Source organism: Pterocles gutturalis, unplaced genomic scaffold (genome assembly GCF_000699245.1).
Source record: "Pterocles gutturalis isolate BGI_N339 unplaced genomic scaffold, ASM69924v1 scaffold20954, whole genome shotgun sequence".
Taxonomy (NCBI): domain Eukaryota; kingdom Metazoa; phylum Chordata; class Aves; order Pterocliformes; family Pteroclidae; genus Pterocles; species Pterocles gutturalis.
The window spans coordinates 19,905-40,378 of record NW_010128759.1 but is presented as its reverse complement, the minus strand read 5'-3'; the positions used below and the strand labels follow the sequence as shown (position 1 = coordinate 40,378).

General features: G+C 37.1%; 1 protein-coding gene across 1 annotated transcript in view; it reads right to left on the bottom strand.

Annotated features, from left to right (window-relative positions):
• Nucleotides 1–20,474, bottom strand: part of CNKSR2 (connector enhancer of kinase suppressor of Ras 2) — a gene marked incomplete at its 5' end in the record, with an annotated part of 92,548 nt that overhangs the window by 61,298 nt on the left and 10,776 nt on the right. Inside the window, one exon of the mRNA XM_010079748.1 lies at nucleotides 20,084–20,298. Within this exon, the coding sequence (XP_010078050.1) occupies nucleotides 20,084–20,298 (215 nt within the window). The remainder of the gene's footprint in view (nucleotides 1–20,083; nucleotides 20,299–20,474) is intronic.

Genomic DNA, 20,474 nt, shown 5'->3' with positions numbered 1-20,474 from the left:
AAAGGAGCCCATTTGTTTTCATTCCCTGGTTCTTGTCCTTTTTTCTTCTGCTACTGGTATCAATTCAATCAGCACCAGCTCTCAGCAAGCCAAGACAGCAACACCATCCCAACTTACGTCATATGAAATATTTCGACTTGCGTAGAACTAAGAGAGATCTTTATGGCCCAGGAATAACAGAGTGACTGGGCAGAAGTGTGTAAATAACTCCCTCTCAGATGCTTTGGAAATCTTACCTAATTCAAAGCACTTGAAAAAACACACACACACACGCACAAACCCAAAACTTTAGCACTTTTCAGTTCACAACCCAGACAATTTAATTCTGCTCCTTGACTTTTCTGCACTAATTATTTTCAGAGTACCAAAACAGAAAAGGAAAACCTCTGCTTGGTTTTCTTATAAGTGACTCTGAAAGCAGATGAGAACAATGTGAAAAGCCTTGTCTTTAAATGTTCCGTCTGTAAATTGAACCTGCAAATGTGAGCTTGCACCTCTCAGCTTCTGAGTCAGTTTTTGGGAAGAAAGGATAACAAAGGGATATCAGTCCTTAATAGGAAGACAGCATGTAATTTAGACACCTAGCCACTATTCCATACATTATGTCATGTTGCAAAACAGAAAGATTTTATTAAATTCAGTTATTCTAAATTAGATCATTAAATTAAATTATAATTAAGGACAAAATCTACAACTTAGTCAAGTTCCTGAGAACTGTTCAACTGACTTCAGTGATTTTAGCTAACACTTTAGCTTAATTTACATAGACTTCAGGCTTCAAGTTTTTTTGTCCTTTGCAAAAGCAGCAATGGCTATTTTTTTTAACCTAGAAGATGCATAAACAGCATGTATAGTCAGTGCCATTCAGTTTCAAACTCATGTGGCATGTAAAAAAAACAACCCCAACCTCAAGTGAGGATAAAAGCTAAAAATGCTGCTTCTGTTGCTTTTTTTAGGACATAATTGAATGTAATCTGCAGCCTCCTCCCAGTTCTTAGATAATGCTTACTGCCATTTTCTCAGTGCAAAATCACAGAATTATGAAGGAGGTCATGTCCTTCCTCCTGCTCAGAGCAAGGCTTGCTTTGAAGCCAATGTTGGATCATGTTTTTCAGGGTCATCTCCAGACTAGATCCAACTATCTTCAAAGAGGGAGATTCCACAACTTCTTTAAGCAACCTATCCTAATCTTGGCCACCATAATGTTTCCCCTTTTACAGCTTAATTCTGTGGTGTGGCAAATATGGAAATAATACAAATACTCCTTTTTAATGCCATGAACCCTAAAATTATTAATTCACACCACCAAAGCCAGAAATTTAGTTGTACTAAAGGAAGTTTGGTGCAAGATACTGTTTAATCACCCGCCCACAAGTCCGGATTTCAACATATGTTCACTGCATTTTGATTCTGATACATCTTGAGCTTTAAGCAACTGCTTTCACATACATCTTGCCCCAGTTTCCAAGAATTCATCTCTCCTACTAATTCTGAGAGCATGTCTGAAATGAAATAAGCATTCTATATTACAGAAAGTTGCTAGCAACTCAATAAATAAAATGGAAACACGACTGCCACTGAAAAGATGAAATACATGGATACCCCCAAACGGAAATTGTCACTCCTGAAGAAAATTTGAAATTGCGTAATGATATTCTGAATTATATGCTTTTCAGGTGCCCAAAATACAATTAGCAAAACTTTCCATTATTCAAAAGCATGGTGTCATTTGATGGTTAACATATATCAAAACTCCCTTGAATACCTTGAGCCTTAGTTTTTTGAATATAATAATTTTCTCCTGTAATAAGTTATGTAGTAGCTTGTTGTGTTTAATAAGATATCTAAACTAAGCCCTCTGATAAATGTACGTCCAAGTAGAATATCAAAGAAACATTTTAGGCTTATATGTGTCTGCCTTTGCTATCAGCAGCCTCAAAACACATGCATTAGAAGAGGAACAAAACATTTATTACAGGGATTTTTGCTATGTTTCTGTTTTTTGTTGGGTTTTTTTTTGTTTGTTTTTGTTTTTTTTTTTTTCCAGCAAAGGTCCTAGCCTACCTCTAGCCCTATCTTTCTGAGGGCTTAGCTGCACATCCCATCAGCCAATGGAGATTTCACTGGGCATGGAAGAGCACTAACAGGTCCTCTCTTCCTGCAACAGTTCATTACCAAACTTGCTATGTGGGTTACATTCACTTTCGCACTTCAAAATGATTGACAGACTTCTGAAACCTACTAGAAGACTGCACAGCTGTAAATAACAATCTGCTCTAGGGCATGCCTTTCCATGCTTTTAAGATTATAATGCAGTAATACAGCTATGTAGTAAAAAATTTGCAGGTAGACGTTCACACTAACAAGAGGTCACCAAAGACCTACAACTGTACTTGTTCCTTTAGCAATAAAATAATCAAATATAGCAGGTATAATCAATAATACGTGCATGCACACAATCAGACATCAGCATTGTTGCATGTACAGCACAAATTTTTCAAGACATAAGACTATCAGGTTTTTCTCTCATCCTCAAAGTTATCCAGGTTCCTGACCGCTTTTCACTCGTGGGATAGAGTATTAATTCTTGGTTAGTACCTTGCCTTCTGTATATTTCCTCAGAAGGGAAGCAAGATTGAAAGCTAGTCATTAACATTCAGAAGCCTGAAAATGTAAGTATTTATTATGGACTAGTTAGTAGTAATTTGATGGTCCTCTACCTGGAAAAACATTAAAAGTGTTAAATAATTTAAGTTTCAATTAATTTACTTATTTCATGCCAAATAGGAAACTTAATAAATTGATCGTCCAATACTAATATTAGATGGGCATGAAACTACTATCAGGAGAGATGAATATTTCATAAAACTCACATTGTGATGAAAGTTATGACATTTTTATTCTGATTGATAACTCAAATAAAAGAAGATGAGAAGTAGACTGGTTATCAAAACTATTGATGTGGGAGGACTGGTTATTTCGACAAACTTCAAGAGTTAGAGGAGGAAGTCCAAAGATTTGAGGTCAAACTATTCCTACATAAGAGCATGTCTAAGAGCCAATATAAATGCCATGTGTGACCAACAGAACATAACATCCATGTCCAAAAAGTAGATATATTCTAATAACATGGACCCCCTCATGGTTACAGAATTTCTAGTTCTATCAGAAAAGACCATAACCAAAGCTTTGTTGAAGATCTGGATTGGCCATAGCAATTAGTGATAAATTTTTCAAGTGCTTACTTGTTTCTTCACTTTTCTTCAGAGATTTTCCACTTGCTCATTTTTTGAAAAGGCAGAAGAGAGAACCAGGTTATGGAAACAATAATAATCTCCAACTCTTTTACCTGAATTTGAGCTCAGTCTGACAGGGAAGGAAAATGGCAGGTATCTTTATTGGTTTTTTGAGAGCTCAAGTCAAATCCAATTTTTCTCAAGCTGAAAGTTTAGAAATTAAGGAACTATTTACAGTCACACAGCTTCCCTCTGTCACTGTAAGATAACTTTCTCTAGTTTCAGCAGAGTAGTTTGTAACATTTCTGGTTACTGGAACTTTCTACTGCAGATGCAGAAGCCAGTATCTGGAAAAAAATGAAAGCTGGTGCTGCCAATTATTTGATTGATCTCTCAGACTCAAGACTTTTGAGCACACTGGCAATGTTCTGTTTCTACAGTTTTGATATACTACATATACATGTTTCTCTGTAGTTGGTGTGTTGAGATCAAAATTTTGGAGCTAAAAAAAAGAGTGAAAAAGGGAAAAATTCAAAGCTATTTATAGTGCACTGTCACACTACATGTGACTACTAGCAACTCATGCTTAAGACTACTTCCAGAAGAGTATTTTGCCAAAATCTTTTTTTTTTGTTTACCATCTTGTTTAACCTCCATTAAGAGCTAACAAGAATTAATTATTTTCATGGCTGTTTGTGGAAAATATAGTTTTTAAGGACTACCTTACAAAGGTATGATGAGAGAAGACCGTTGGCAGTTCAGAAAGTTTGAAACCTCCTGCCAATCAGCAGCAGAAATTAATTTACAACAGATAACCATTTTGTTTACAGCAAGGCCAGGTATTGATCTGTTATTATGTTTTGTCCTCACAGTAAACAAAAGGATTACTGTTTATAGTTAGCTAGGTCCTGAAGCTATCTGGGTCCACACATGGCACCTGCAAGGCAGTTTTTGAAACAAGAGCTGAAGCTGTGCCACACAGGACTTTACCGGCATAAGAGAGAAGGGTTGAGGCATGACTTGATGCTCTGAAGGACTCAGTTACCAGGGCTAAGGGTCAAAAGAACCATCTATGGGTGAAATTACACTCAAAAGAGAACATACTAAAAAGTGGGATAAGGAAAGACTATGTTCTAAGTTATGACCCTAATCAAAAAGGCAAAGACTTCACTGTCTTGTTTGAATAGTTTTGTGTGTTGACTGGGATCCAGAGACTGCTAACAGAATGAATATTTGCAAAAAATCTCATGCTTGGCATATCTAATTTGTCAGGTCATGCAGAATGTTTTAGGAAATACTCCTGTTCTTGTAATCATGAACTCTAAGACTATTCCAAATCCTTCTCTATTCTCTTTTCTTCTTATATTTTTTATTTACTTATGGATTTTGAACTTCTCATACACTCAACATTCTCTGATTTATCTGTGGCTACTACTATTTAGTTGCCCAAAACAGTACCAAGTGGCACTAAGTTGTGAATGAAGTATTTTAAATATGCTGAAAGAGCTGTAGTTCACACAACCTTTCTAAAAGTAGGGCTTCACTCTGGATAAGTAAAATGCAAATACAGTAAATGGGATGGTCCTTTAAAAAAAACACAAAACAAAACAAAAGCACAGCAGTGAATTTATGAAAGCAGATCCATAAATATTTCCTATGCTAAAGTCACAAGCTGACGACAAAACACTCATCATATGTGAGTAATTCATAAATCCATGGTGAGTTGGAATGAAAAATGATTTACAGAGGAAGGATGCCGCAGTTGATTAACAATGCCCTGAAACCTTCAGTCTTGCCGTGCAAAAGCAAAATTTATTGCATTAAATATTGATCTTTTGATGCTTTGGTAACAGATGTTTCTGTCCTCCCTGCACAGCTCTCTCTGCTCTTGGGTTTAAAAGGACAGCATTCACTAAGGTTCTAGCTAGGACACAACACTAAAACACAGTATGAACATTATATATGAACAGACTTCTAAAAGGGAGCTTTTGTAGTACAAACAAAATAATTTCAACAAGTAGGGCAGAATCATTCTACTAAATATCCTGTGGATATTTCTCTTTTAAATGGCAGTTACTTCAGACAGAGAGAAGCATGAATCACTGGTTCTACCAAATGGGTTGTGAGAGGCACAGACATATTAACAGTCACTGTAAGAATGGATCCCAGAATTAATGGCTTGGTACGTTATCCTATATACTACATTCCTCTTCCTCCCTTAGTTTTGCTTTTTCAGAACTGCAAAAAGGTTTTTCAATACCTAGGCCAAATTAATGTGCAATTGCAAAAGTTGGCAAAGCAATAGTTTTCTTGGGAGCAGCCAACACGTCAATTTCAGACAAAATAATTTTCTACATTTAGCTGACAACCAATGGCCCTGTTCATCCTCCTACTCTTTCTCTTCTTCCCCCGCAGAAGCTTTATGAAAGGCTCCTAGGAAGCACTAGATCTACAGTGCATGGCTATGTCATCTATCATGCACACTCACAGCTCTAATTGGGTTCCAGTATTTTTGGACCTCTGATCATGAACTCACAACGCATGCATTTTGTTAGTGACCCCAAGGATTAAGAAACAGTACGTGTCTTAAGAGGAATATGCTAAGACGTTTCCAATGTAAAAAGAGTACCCTGAGACCTTGAAGCTGCCAGCTTCCTACCTGTCTCTGTTGTAGGCAATGGCTACGCTACCTGTGTACGATGCTCCCATTATTACATTGTCTACAAGGACTTATAATATCAAAGACGTCTAATCTTTTCATTCAACTGTTCCTATAGCTGCTTATCCAAGAAGAATATGCCAGCTAAGGGACAGAACTATGCTTGTTTGAAATGTGACAGCAAGCACAGCTTTTCTGTTCAGAGATTCTTATTCCTTCTCCCATCTCTAAACTTTTTCTTGTAATTTGGGGGAGCTCTTTGGTAAATATTTCATTAGCTGGATGCAAATTTGCAGTCGCACAAGCTAGCGCAAATTGTGTGTGCAAAGTTGTTAGCGTAATGCATGCAGAACTTTGAAAAATTAAAATGTTTCTTAAATCTTCAGGCCATGTCGAGAAAATAATATACAGTGGTCCTGCTTTCCACCACCAGGGAAAGATTTTCCTTCTTAGTCATTAAGCCACAGGACTCTTTTTCAACTGAAATACTGAAGCAGTAAAACTTCTGGACAATATAAAATTTGAGTTCTCATATTCCCCCACTGTCTTTTCGACTGTCAAAACAAGGACTGCAGCAAACGAGGATAAAAAGTTAAACTAGACAAGTACTGTTCATTAGAATAATTTATTTTGAGATCATTCTTCTATCTACATCTACTCTGAAACATGTAATTTTGGTACCTCCCACACTGCTTTTATTGATATTAAGTAATCTAAGGGAGAAAGGAAGGGTTCAAAAACTATATGTATTCCTTAATGGCGAAAGTCCAAGATGCATCACTTGTTCCATCACTGTGTATGTTTCAACTCCATCCATTTAAGAAAGAAAAAGAAATGTAATTATCACTCATTACAGAATAGTATTTAACCCTTTATTTTGACTTCTACCCCAGAACAATTCCCAGTTTAATCTCTTACTGAAGCGAATGGACCAGTCAGAAAACCACTAAATAGCTGAGGCAAGAGGTCACATCTGGAGGTTGTCTCATCCAACCCTGTTGATCAAAGCAGGGTCAACTAGAGCAAGTTGCTCAAGGCCGTGACCAGTCGGGTTTTTAATATATCCAAAGATGGAAACTCTACAAACTCCATGGGCAACCTGCTCCAGTTAAACTGCCTTCACAGTAAAAGTAGTTTTTTCTTACATTTACATGGAATTTTGTGTATTTCAATTTATGTCCATTGCCTCTTGTCCTTTCACAAGATATCACTGAGATGAGTCACCCAGAAGCCTCATGGATTCCTTGTGCCCTGCTGTGTTGCCCCTGCAGCAGATATCAGTCAGTCAGTCAAACTTCTTTCAAACAATGCAATTTCCTCCAGGAACACTCTGCTTTTGCTTAGAACATTTCTGCCTTATTCACAGGAAAGGTAAGTTTCCTCTGTATGTTTATGTAAACATTAAAACATTAAGACTATCCAAGAAGATTTAAGAAACTTATTCTGCAAGTGATGCATGTTAGATTAGAGAGGTGGTCTGCGAGACAGCATGGAACAGATCCTGGACCTTCTGGGCAGAAAACTTAAGCTACTGTAAAACACCACAGAAGTCAACCCCAGGGCATTCACAAAATCTTGCATTAGGCCCACAATCTTTCTAGATGAAAAATCATTAGCTTAAAATAAAGGTCCTATGCCTCCCTACAATACCTAGGTGCTTGCTCATGATGAAAAGAGTACATACACAGCTCCTTCTGTAGGAGCAGTTAGCGACACTTCTGTTGGTGTCCCTTGGCATGATCTCTTTCATATTTCTGAGTCTGGCTCTGACAGAGAAAAGCGCAGGGGACGGAGGTGCTCTGTAATGAATGAGGGCAGAACTGAGAAAATTCTTGCTTTAAGGAAAATATACTCTTGCAACCTATTCTCTGTGAGCACTTGGGCATAATATTCCTTCAGTGAAAGAAATAAAAAACTCATTCTGACTTTCAAAAATATTAAGTTTTTGGTGAAAAATCAATAAAACAGAAACTTGTACTTTTCTGAAGCTAGGGAGTTTACAAAAGCTTTGCTGAAACAGGAAATTAGGGCACAGTTATGTGTGAAAGAAGCAGTCTTAGCAAAGGAGATGCACAAGACAAACCACAGCCACCAAAATACTTTCCTTGCTCATCTCTAGAAGATTAAGCATACAAACCTAATTTTTCTCTTTTTAAGTAGTACTATTCATCAGGAGAAAACCTTACCTACTGGTTACATTACTGTTAAGGACATGTCCTTATAATAATGTCAAAGGCTTGGAGATTTCTCTGCATTTGTACCCTTCATGACTAAAATTACATTTCCAGCACATACTGCTTTGTACCCCTATCGTTGTAGCATGCTACCAGGAATAGCCTGCAGCAATAGCTGTAGTAATAGTTCCATATCAGGGCTGAATTCAGGTAGCTCCTGACTATAGGAAATAACAGGATCTTGAACAGAGGGGAAGTTTCCATGGGGAAATCATTTGTACCTCAGCTATTATACATTCTGTTAAAATCCATACCAACCACTTCCACTGCACCTATGAATTAAGCTAGAAAAAGAACAGTTCATTCCAGGATAAAAGGCCCATTACTTGCTGGAATTTAATGAAATTTCTTCCAAGCATAAGATGAAATAGCACTTCTCAGAAGGTGGGGAAAGATAACATTAGGTCTTTTTAATTCTGTGCTGGCTACGGTGACCTTATGGGTACAAACCAGCTTACAAAATTAGTTTCACACTTCATTCTAAAGTCAGAATTCTGTAGTGTTAGAAATATTATCTACTTGGGTTAATCTGAAAGCAAAGGGATATATTTTGGAAATGGACAAAAAGCAGTTATCGCTGTATGAAAAATATGAGGGTTTTTTTCCTCCACAGTACAGCAGCGGAGATGGATTGGCTGACTCAGAGATCCGGCACTAAGCAACAAGCACTTCTTTCCAGTAAAATAGAAACACCTAATAAAACAGCTTCTGTTCAGGTGCCGCACTGCTGCAAAGAGCCATTTTCCTCCCAGGTACAACCATACAATCTCTCACATTATGTGTCAGCAATAGGCTCGAGGGGCCATCATGGTGTAAGCAGGGCAGAGGAATGGGGCAGAGATTCCTGCAGAGTCAAAACCACTACTTTGAAAAAACCACTTGTTCAGGAACAATTGTGCTGTTTATCAAAGCACTTTGATAAAATGGTACTCTGAAACGGGCATCTGTGCCCCCTTAATTCAAACAACATTTTCACCACTCATGGTACAAGTTTTTTAGGACACTAATTTCATGATGCACACCAGTCAGTGTCCTTGGTTCACTGCTTTCATAGGCCTGATACCTCCCTTTTCCTTGTGCAGAAAGGAGTACAGGGAGGAACCAGTTGAGAAGTCAGGCCCTAGATCTAAGTTCTCACAGATGTGACATTCCCCACCATATTGCAGTGATAACTCATGCTGAGTCCCCTCTGTGCAATGCCTGACACACACTTCTCTGCTACAATATGCTGTGTTTATTCTCTTCTTTATCAAAGGGGAATAACAGAGGGACTAAATCACTTATTCTACATTTAAAAAAAATCTCTCAGCTGTGCTATTGTGTTTGTACCAGCTACAAGTAATGTAGCTTACTGGTGTACAAACAATGTTAATACCTACAAAGGCAAAAGTCCTCTGTTAGGTAATAAAAGTGGGATACAACCAGGAATGATCAATTGAAATAGATAACAGAAAACATACTTAATGGGGATGTGAAAGGAAATTAGGAAATGTTCTGAGCTGGGAGATTTATTAGTCTATAGATCTACATCTCCTGACAAGTAAAATTACACTTGCAGAGCATTATATCATATGCAGTAAGGAATAAATCTAGACTGGCAGAGCTGGACTAGATGACCTTTACAATAACTCTTCTCATTTTTAATGAATTCTTCAGCTTTGTCATGGAAAGAAATTATAACAGGCCATTTTTTCCCTCATGGTCAGATGTGAAAGAAGGTAATAGAGAAAGTTTAAAACAAAAATTTTCCACAAAAACCTCTAATAGTGCTTCATGATGGCCCATAAAACAATCTTACCTCATCTCTAGAGTATTTTGCTTTGCTGCAATAGTTAACTTTAGATTTTAATAAAAATTACAGAATATATAGAAATAGATGTAAAATCTCCCACATTCAATACCTTCAAATTTCATTTTGGCTTCCCCAATAAGAGAAAATTCATGGTATTAACTGCTTCTTTCAAAGAGAAGCAATGCATATGTGAAAATATTCTCTCATCTGTGACAGGAATAATATTCCTTCTGAACAATGCAGATTTTATTCCATATAAGTAAAAGAACTTAGCACTCCTTCCTGAGGAGACAAAATATTACTATTTCACAAAATGTATGCTTAACCAGAACTCAAGTATAAAAACTGCAGATGCACGTCCACTCTCTTTGGTCTTGAGTTCAAAGGACTGAGAGCCTAGAACTGGCAGAAGAAATGTGAGATTACAGAGGTACTTTCACAAGACGATTTTAGCTAAACATCAATGAAACAACAGAAACTATACCTTAAATCTGAGCAAGCTGCTATCCTCTCAGCTACCATTGGAATCTCTTGTTTTATGGCTCCCCTCCAAATTTTGCCATGAGGACAGCCAAGCAGTGCAGCAGGTTGGCCATGAGTTCATGCAGTCTCCATCTCAGGAGGTTTTCAAGACCTGACTGAGCAAAGCCCTGAGAAACCTTGTCTGACCTCAGACCTGGTCCTGCTTTGAGCCAAAGACCAGAGTAGAGACCTCCTGAGGTCTCTCCCAGCCTGAATTATCCTATTATCCTATGCACTTTGTGCTGGTTTCTGAGGCCTTCGGGTTTTTTTTTCAGCAGTAAATTCATTAGGAGTGATGTCTTTCTCTTGGCGGCAGACTAATTATAATTTTGTTCTCTTTCCTCTCCTCTGTCCAACATTTTTTCTTGGAATTATGACAACTGGCCATACATTCACCCAGTTCACCACCTTTTACTGGTCCCATCATTAGTAACAGCAACTCATGCTACGTTTGAATGTGGAGTTTAATACATATCTGAATAGGATTAAATGAAGGTGATTAACTGCAATAGCAGAGGACTAGACCCAGGAGGCCTCTCTATTTTTCTGTGTTGATTGCACTAGTCTAAAAATAATACAATGCCATCTTCCATTAGCAAGGAATTTATGTGCTGTTTCTCTCTTGCCTTTTCTCTCAGCAATGTAAAAGATCTATTTCAGACCAGATTTTTACCAAAGTCTAGATTTACCTTTCAGCACAACAATCTTATGGCTATCCCAATCACTTCCAATGTCACAAGCGTGTTATGGGGTATGGCATATTTTGCTTATTAGTTAACTATTTCACCATTTTGTTTGTTTTATATGTCATACAGTTCATTTATGGCCTAGATTAAGTTCTTGCATTAATTTTAACAACGTAACTACTATTTTTATTACTTGCCTTGTGCTTGTTACATTTATGAAGTGCTGCATGTGAAGGAAGGAATACATACAGTATAATAGCTTATTTTTGGAATGAAGAAGCTGGCCAAAGCCTGGAACCACTATTCCAGCTTGAGAACGTGAGAGATGCCACTCTTCTGAATCAGATACATAAAACCACGAGTCTCCAACTGAAAGAAACCAAACATGTGCCAATCTGCAGGCATTCAAAGAGGCCTACAGCCAATGGAATGATTGTGGCTGTGGGACATGACAGTGTTTCAGACTCATGAAGGCACTGGATAAGAATTTTCCATTGTGTTTCTTCCTCTTACCTGTCTTCCCCTTACTGAATTTTTTAGTTGTGGTTCTTTCCATTTGCCTCTCAGAGTGAAAGGCCTTCTATAGGTGAACTGAGGTAGGGGAAGCTGACAAGAGCATACAAGCTAGGTGCTCATGATGCCTTCATAGCAAAATTGGGTATTCTGCTCTGCATTGCATTATATGAAACATTTTAACAGCACTTTTGCCTCTGAATTGATTTTGAGTTTTTTAAAAGATCTCCAAATCAGATTATGCTGTAACTTCATAAACCTATTCAGCTCTATTTCCACTGCAGCACACTGAGCTCCTTCCATTTCCACACACATGGACCTAGATATCATTACAGCCTTTTTTCCTTGTTACATGCTCATTGATGGGAAAATGAACAAAGAGTTGAAGTTGTAGAACAGGCCAAAGTGCTCTCCTACATCCCATAAGGCTACAAACACTAAGGTGAGATATGACCAGTAACCTGCAGAAGAAAGGGATGCAGATGTTATAAATGCTCCAGTCACCTCCAGAGAGGGATATCCCAGTGCTTAGTTTTACCAGAGCAAAGCTATGCTTGACTTTTATAAACATAAAAGTGCATGAGAAGAAAGTAGGGCATCACAGCAGTTCAGACTATTGGACGTGTTCCACTGAGGTACCCAGAAGCCTACTTGGAGTCCAGTCTGAGAGAGCTATTTTTGAAAAGGCTAGACATGGTGACAATGACATTTTTTCACTTGTGAAATTTCAACAGTATATGTGCTACTTTCAGTTGAGGTTTGTGTTTTCCTGCCTTTACAGTAGAATCATGCACAATTTTATTTAGACTGTAAAGGGCTAATTTGCAACAAAGCAGCAGAGAAATGAGCTTTTTAATAATTTCTCACTGTGGTAATAGATAGACTGAATTTTTTTCACAATTATGAAATATTTCAAAAACTCTTCATGACGTTCATTTAATTTCTGGACAGATATTTGAAATCCAGTGCAGTTTCTTATCTGGGAATTTAAAATTCCCATGCTTTTTAACTTTAACACAAGTATTATTTTTAAAATCAAGTATTTCTTACAAGTACGTTTTCAAGAAGGAGTTTAAAATTTCCTTTGCTGATGATTGATGCCTGTAAGTCTATAATCATTCTGCAAGCTTAAGTATTATTTTAATACAAATATTTAAATGGAGATGAAGGGCCATAGAGAAGAAACAATACTAATTCAAATGTTAACAAAAATAATGGAAATACTTATGGAAAATATTTTTTACCATACACTTAGGTTAAATTGGACTTTGATATCAGCTGCCAGACTTTTATTCTATAGCAATTACAAGTCTAGCTATAGACAATTGTGACAGTAAGGAGGAGAAAAAGGAAAAGGGAGCCTTGATATTTAAATACTGCCATAGTTGGACTTCAAACATTTTGAAGAGGAAAATGTACCAACTCCATCTGTTTTAATGGTACAGTGACACTCTAGATTTCAGACACCTACTTAAAATATGTGCAATTGATTTTCAATTATTTTCCCTCCAAACTAATTTTTGTTTAATTACAAATATCTATAATAAAAAATCACCAAAAATAAAGTCTTTAAATACTGTGATGCTTACAATTATAATAAACTGCTAGCTTTTCTGTGGGGTGGTTTTGAGGGATTTTGGTGGTAAATAGTTTTCCAGCACATAGTCCCTATTAGATGCCATTTCTGTTCAGACGATTTTTGCAACAAATTGATGGGTAGCTTGTGGACAAGTTTATTAGGAAACTAATATGCATAATGTTCTGCACTTTCTTAAATGCTAGTTACTGAGAACACAATTAAAAGGTTTCATAAATACATGCCTATTGGATTCAAGAATTTTCATTAAAAATGTAGGTACTTTATGTTCAAGTACCTTCTCTTTTCTTTCCTTTCAGCCTTAAATAGACAGGGATAGGAGGAGTAGGAGAAAATCAACCACTTAAGTAGAGTTAAAGTTTTCAAATTCATGAGCTTTTGGTAAATTCCTGTCTGTATTGAGAACACCTAAATACATACATTTTGAACTGAACACTTAAAAAGCATTTTCCTGTAGTCTTCTCTGGAGGAGTGGGTGGGAGGCAAAAAATATCTCGAAATATGTATCATTTAAGTAAAAAAAAAAAATTATTTAAAGTTACTGTGTCCTTTTCAATGTATCTTGTCAGCTACAAACTGATTTTTGCAATACGTCCAGAAGCAAATCTTCACTTACAGTACATTCAACAAGATCACTGTTGCAACCAATTGAACTTTGCATGCCAAAACTGATGTGGACCCACCAGTTCTGCTGAGCAAACCCACTGATCTGAACTGGTACAGCAACCTTACAAGGTCTGGCAGAGAGAGACAACTGGAATTATAACCTTGGCCAAATCCCTCATCGTCCATTGCCTCAGTGTCCTCCCTGGCAGAGTAGAAAGGAGAGTGCTTGGCTCTCTGTAGGTGCTCATTGCAGCGAGTACTGAAATTAATTATGTGCGTTACGAGTCACTGTGCTGCACTCCAACCACACGGATAATTACACATTGCTAAAGAGGAAAAAAATAAGTTTGCAAAGGCACACCAACTTCACTAAATGAACAAGTGAGCATACACTGGAAAAGGCAAAGCAGTAGAAGGGAGGAAGGGAGAAGGAAAGAGGTCAATAATATAAGTTTATTGGTGTAGGTTTGGAAAGTTTGTAAGGAAAGCTGCTTTTCCTTGTATAATTCCCTACTATATACAATAGACTGCAACCTTTTCTTCCCATAAAAATGCTGTTTTAAGACTAAGGGAAAGTTGTATTGATCCAGACAGAAGCAGATTATTATTAACCTGATGCAGAACTTCTGTTGACTCACAACAACATCCTAAACAATCCCATTATCTTCCTGCCAGGAAAACAAAGCCCAACATATCAAGGAAATTCCTATACAGAATAACATAATGAACTTAAAAAACTATAATCATGTGTCAGAGCTTTCATCTCTTGTGCCCCAAAGGTCCAAGACAATTTTAACTGCACCATTTTATATCTACAGTAACAGATCACATTGAACACCTGCTTGCACACTAGATTAGCAACAGCTCGAAGAGTTTGCCTTGGCTTAATAAAAACATTAACACTCTGTATTGGTATTTCTTTTGCAGTACTGAGGAAGAAAAATAGAATGCAAAAACAACAACTTGGCTAGAAATCAACCTATGCTGGAAGCACTTTCTGGAATGGGAAACAAAACAAAGCGGTGAAGAGATTTTGTATGTAGGATTAAAAAAAATTGTAAGTGGATACAGGAGATGATTACTTCACAGGCATAACACAAATTAGTTTTTCTTTTGTATTATATTAGCTATCACATCGGTTATGTTCAGTGGACACAAGTAAATGCTGTTAACTTTTCAAGGCCATAACTGAAATGTTCCCTTGACCACACAGTTTTTGATTGCAATGGCAGGTCAATGATATAAACAAAAATGTTAAACCCAGTGATTTTATGCAAATTTAATGGTAGACCGCCACATTCTTGTGATCACGTTAGAATATAAGAATTTGAATCTGCTGGCATTTTTTTAAAATAACTTTTAACAAATAAACAACAACCATGCACTTCTGAATTACCATGGTAATTTTTTAACATCATCCACTTTGTTTACAGGACAAAAACATACCGTTTCTCTTGTGGTAATTTAATTCATCAGTGTAGTTTTTTGATCAAAGATTTTTCTTTCCTATAGAGCCATGTATAAAAGCAACAGAAGCGAGGAGGTGAAGTCAGCATAACTGTAAAAGCTTTTTTTCTGCAGAAACCTTCACAGTAAAAAGGTAATCAACCTGTACACGTCAATGGCTGCAAAATTCAAAAGGAAAGAGGCCTGTAATTGTAAGGGGAATTCATCATTAACTATCGGGATGCATTCTTAGTCCAAAATTATTTAACATTTATATCAATGGACTCAAAAAAGAATTAAAACCTCACTGAATAAAAGTAACAAAGAATCAAAGACCAGTGAATGACATGAGACCTGAATGCTGAGTGAGCAGCATGGTTTCTATTCCAGGGAATTCAGGAAAAAGGTAAAATAAAATAGAGAAAAATATAAAGAAATCAAATGTGTGGAGCTTTTTTTTTTTTCGTTTCACAGAATATGGATATTAAAAAGACAATTTCAAAACAATGGTTTCAGTAGTTCCATTTCACAGCAGATCCCGGATTGCTGGAGCTTCAGTACTCCATGTTATGGACTTGAGAATCACGGAGGCCCAATTTGAGGGCCCAGAGCCCTTACTCTCTGGTATTTCATACTTAGGGTTGCTTCAGAGAGAGAGACTATTCAGCAAGAATATCCAAGAAGTCATACAGTTGAACAAGGTCAACCATACACAATGTTATATATTTAAGAACAAACAATGCAAGATATAAATTATTAGATTGGGAATACTAGTCTTGTAAATCAGTGATCTGGAAAAGTGAGATTACAGAAAAATAAAATCACAACCAAGTAAGAAACATACTCCCACTCCAAGTCTATGGTTAAAATGGGTAAGAAGTCCTTTGAATATTTAAATAGAGAGGTAGTAATCACGAATAGAAAAGTTATATTACCTTTCTATCTAGCTCATGGAAATTTATGTCTTGTTCTGGCATACATACTTTAGGAAGGATGCTTAGGATACTTAGGATGCTTTAGGCTTTAATATGAGAAGTTGAAAGAATTATGAGAATGATGAAAGGGTACAAAAACACACACTCTGATGACAAACCCAGGATGCTCATTCTATTTCTTTTAAGCAAGAGAAGGCTACAAAGTGATCCGATTATAACCTGTAAATTCCTACATTTATAACTAAGATTGTACACAGAAGCCAGTTAAACACAGGCTAACAGGTGAAAACTTTTAACAAGTACAACCAGAGATTGGAACTACTTAACTCCTGGTGCAGTATTCTCTAGTATTGAGACCTAATACAATCGAGGCACTATAGGTATAAGTTCACCTACAGCCGCTCAGTAGAAACTGCATTTCAGGAAAATCCACTGGCTTGTGCTATGCAGCACAGACAGTCACAGTATTCTCTCTTCATCTGACATTCTAGTATGATGAAAACATTGACTTCTTAAAAACAAAACAAACCCAAACAAAACCAAACAAAAACACAAATCAAACCCCCCAGTCTCCTTCACTACCATTAGTGCAGTTTTTGGAGTTACCACCATTCCTCTGCACTGAACTTATGCTCATCCAGAGGCTCCCACTTACAAACAATCTGAAGTTTTTGTGAAAACTAGGTGTTTGTAAAAAAAATATTTTCTAATAGGACAGCCACTTAGTGATCTTTAAGATGCAATTTGAAATCTGAGCATTAAGTATATTTTCATTGTCCTATTTGTTATCCATAGTTTAATAAAATTGTACTGCAGTAAGATATGAGTTCATTGTGTTTTATCTGTATTCTCCTGTTCTTTATCTGCTCACTGCATTGTTTATTTAAGATTTTAAGAAAAGTTCTGTTCATTTTATTACAAAACCTCTGGCTCTGCTATGTGGCAAAGACATATAGCCCCATCTGCAAACTAGATTAGGGTTTCATAAGCCGGTATGCTTGGGTGCCATCACTACCAAAAGGGAACTGTATTGTACTGCACAGTGGCAGCCACATGGCTTCAAGTGATAGGTCCAGCAATAATTAGCTGCAGAGGGCTGTAAATGTTTTGTGAAGGGCTCCTTCCCATTTCCCTGGGGACAAATCAATGCCCCAAGCTTCCTCTTTTTATTCATTTCAGGCATTTGCTTCAAAGCCAGTTAGTAGATCAATACTGGTTTGTATTCTGAAGAGCAAATAACCTTCATTTATTTTTATAAATAAGCTGCCACTAAACTTCCAAAAAGATGCTGAAGATTTAATGGCATTATAGAGAGAGACACCCTTTAATGGCAATGATACACAAAAATGATTAGCAGACACGGGTGGAATTTGTGATGCTAACAGTTCAGGTGTTCTGTGAACAGTATCCAAAGTACACGAAAATGCCAGTTGTCCGTTCTAAGTTTGCTGTTGCTCATTAACTTATACACCAGAATTGTGAAGAATCTTTCAGTTTCTGTGTACATAATTTATTTTTGTACACAGCTTGGAAACTAGACTTAACGGGTAATAGAGGAAACCAAGGAAAAACAAAGATGGCTGTGATAGTGTGCTCCCCCCGGCTCCAACCTGACCTTTACCTCCTGCAACCCTGTTGAAGTGATAACCACCAGCGGTGGCCCTAATGGATGCGTCTTGTTGTGATGGCTGCATCTGGCTCCGAGTAGACTAGGGGAGACAGATAACAAAACAATAGTCAAGGGCTGTCTTGCACATCTTGCTCAACAGTTGAGGGCTAGATGAACATGTGCCAAATGAAAGACGGCTAGTATGAAAATACGACTATAAGTCAATCACCATCTTGCTCCATAAATAGTGGTCAGCCCAGGGCCCATTGAGCTCTCCTGTAGAGCAGCAGGCTGCACGCCAGGATCTCCCCTTGAGTAGGGATGGCTCTCAAGGTTACTCCGCGAGGCTGAGAGATCTATTGCCGTGACAGATTCTTGGTAAGTGATTAACAGCATGCTAAACCATGAAATCTTAGCTAAGTGATGTAAAGGATTGACTGCGCATATATAATCCTTTAGACATAAACCGTTCACCAAGTCTGGGACTAGGATTGGATCCAGCTGCACCTAGGCTCCTCTCTGAGAAGTTTAGAGAACAAGGGGTCCCTTCTGAACCTCGTGACTCAATGGGAGGGTCTCCCTGATAATTTTGTCTGACCCTGTCCTATATGCAGTAAATAATCAAGTGCACCTTGCCATCAAATCTTGTTAAATCACTGTTGTGTTAACCTCTGAACTTTGTTAACTCACTATATTTTATATAAATAAAATAAATTGCTGCTTCTGTCTTGTGAGTGAAGTGCGTAACTAACTCCAACTCCTTTTACAACAATGGCACCTTAAAAAAAAGCTTTTTCTCACTGTACAGCGTCAGGAATTTAATGTGTACTAACAAAGGAATGTTACTGAGAGATGAGTATTCTCTCAATACATGGAAAGTGTTTCAAATTTATCACACTGTTCTTCACAGAGTGGAAAGTCCTCCATTACACAAATAACTTTTCTATTTTGTTCTGTAAATATTTTATTTCAAGGGATCTTGCACTGATTAGATGCCTTCCAGGAAAGACTCCAGACGTTACAAAGAGGACAGTTTGGGGACACTTACAATCTCCTTTGCTTCATGTACTAGGAAAACACTATATCTCAGTCTGCTTTGCAAATGGAAATCTCCCTACTATCAGATTTCCAACTTACAAAAAGAGTGTAAAACTAATGTTGAAAATAATGATGTAAGAAAAAAATGTTTATCATCATACCTAAATTACTACAAATGAAAAAGAAAGGGAATAGCAGTTCTTGCATCTGGGGACCTGATTTAATTAAAGTGCACCACAAAAGCTTACATTTAAAACTAAATGACATAATCTCTGAAATTTATCAGACTTACCTATACATTGCAGCACACTAAGGAGTTTTAGAAGTCAGTGGATCAAGCACTTGGTGTAAAAGGATATAAAGGCTCCATTAGTTTCAATTAATCTACACAGTTATAATGTGATAATCTGTAGCAATGTTTTCCAACAGGAAGCCAAGTTACTTGTCCCTTACAGGTTTAGTTTTTCAGAGCAGACTTCTGGACAAGCCCACACTGCCAACTCCCTTAGAAACTGGCAATCTAAATTACATACTCTTTGTTAGTATATGAAGATAATTTTAATTATTTCTATTGTTTTTCTGTACAGTACATCTTTTACCAAGACCTAAAATGTAAATACTTTTATGGGGTAATATCATATCTAAAATATGTTGTGATCTTCTAACTCAATTTTCTTGACACGTTTGAAAACTAGCAAGTTACTGCAATTTTCCCTTTACACCCTATTCATCAGATTCTCTTCCTTCACACTTACTTGAGTTATTGAGGGCCATATGTTAAAAACAGTTACATGCATTAGGAGCCCCCTTACCTCAAAGGAAAAACAAATGCCTCCCACAACTTTTCCTGCCATTATCAGGCCTTTCAAGTACCTGAAGTGAATAGGTTGTCTGACAAGACTCAGCATATTGCAGTGATATAGATGCTGGAAAGAAGGTTTCTAGTCAGTCTGGAAACTGCTGCTTCTTCCCTTTCCATCGGTAGCAAGCAAGTGAAGGCAGAGATACTACACTCCATTTCAAACATGACATCTTCTAGTTAAAGGAGATAAGTCACTGGTGTCCATCCCACCAGCAAAATAAAGAATTCTAAAATATTTCTTTAGGATCTAGCTATTATCTGATGAATAGGAATCAGTGCAACAGCAGGAGTCCAAAAAAGGTTTCAAGACCGCTATAAAAACACGACAGTTTTGTTAATTTTACTCACGTGGTACAAAGCAGTTTCTGGTCCAGGTGTGCCCATGACTTCTTGTCTCAATGAGTCCATTTGTAAACTAGGCAACAGTGAGTAATGACTTGGACTACTACTCTTGTCTCCCTTCTTTTTGGACTTTTTCCCAGTATCCTTTTTGCTATTCCTTTGAAACATGTAGTCTTCTTGACCTATTTTCTCATTGCTCATATAGCGAAGCAATGAATTTTCTGTTGAAAAAGTAATGCAAAACATCATTGTGAATTGTTGTACATATGTTAATCCTGCTTCTAAAACATACATAACATTCTTGCTAAGATCTACTGTAAATTTTAAGTCTTCAGAACTATTTCAGGAACACAACTAGTTTGCTTCTTTGGTATGGATATAATAAGAAAGTAATCTT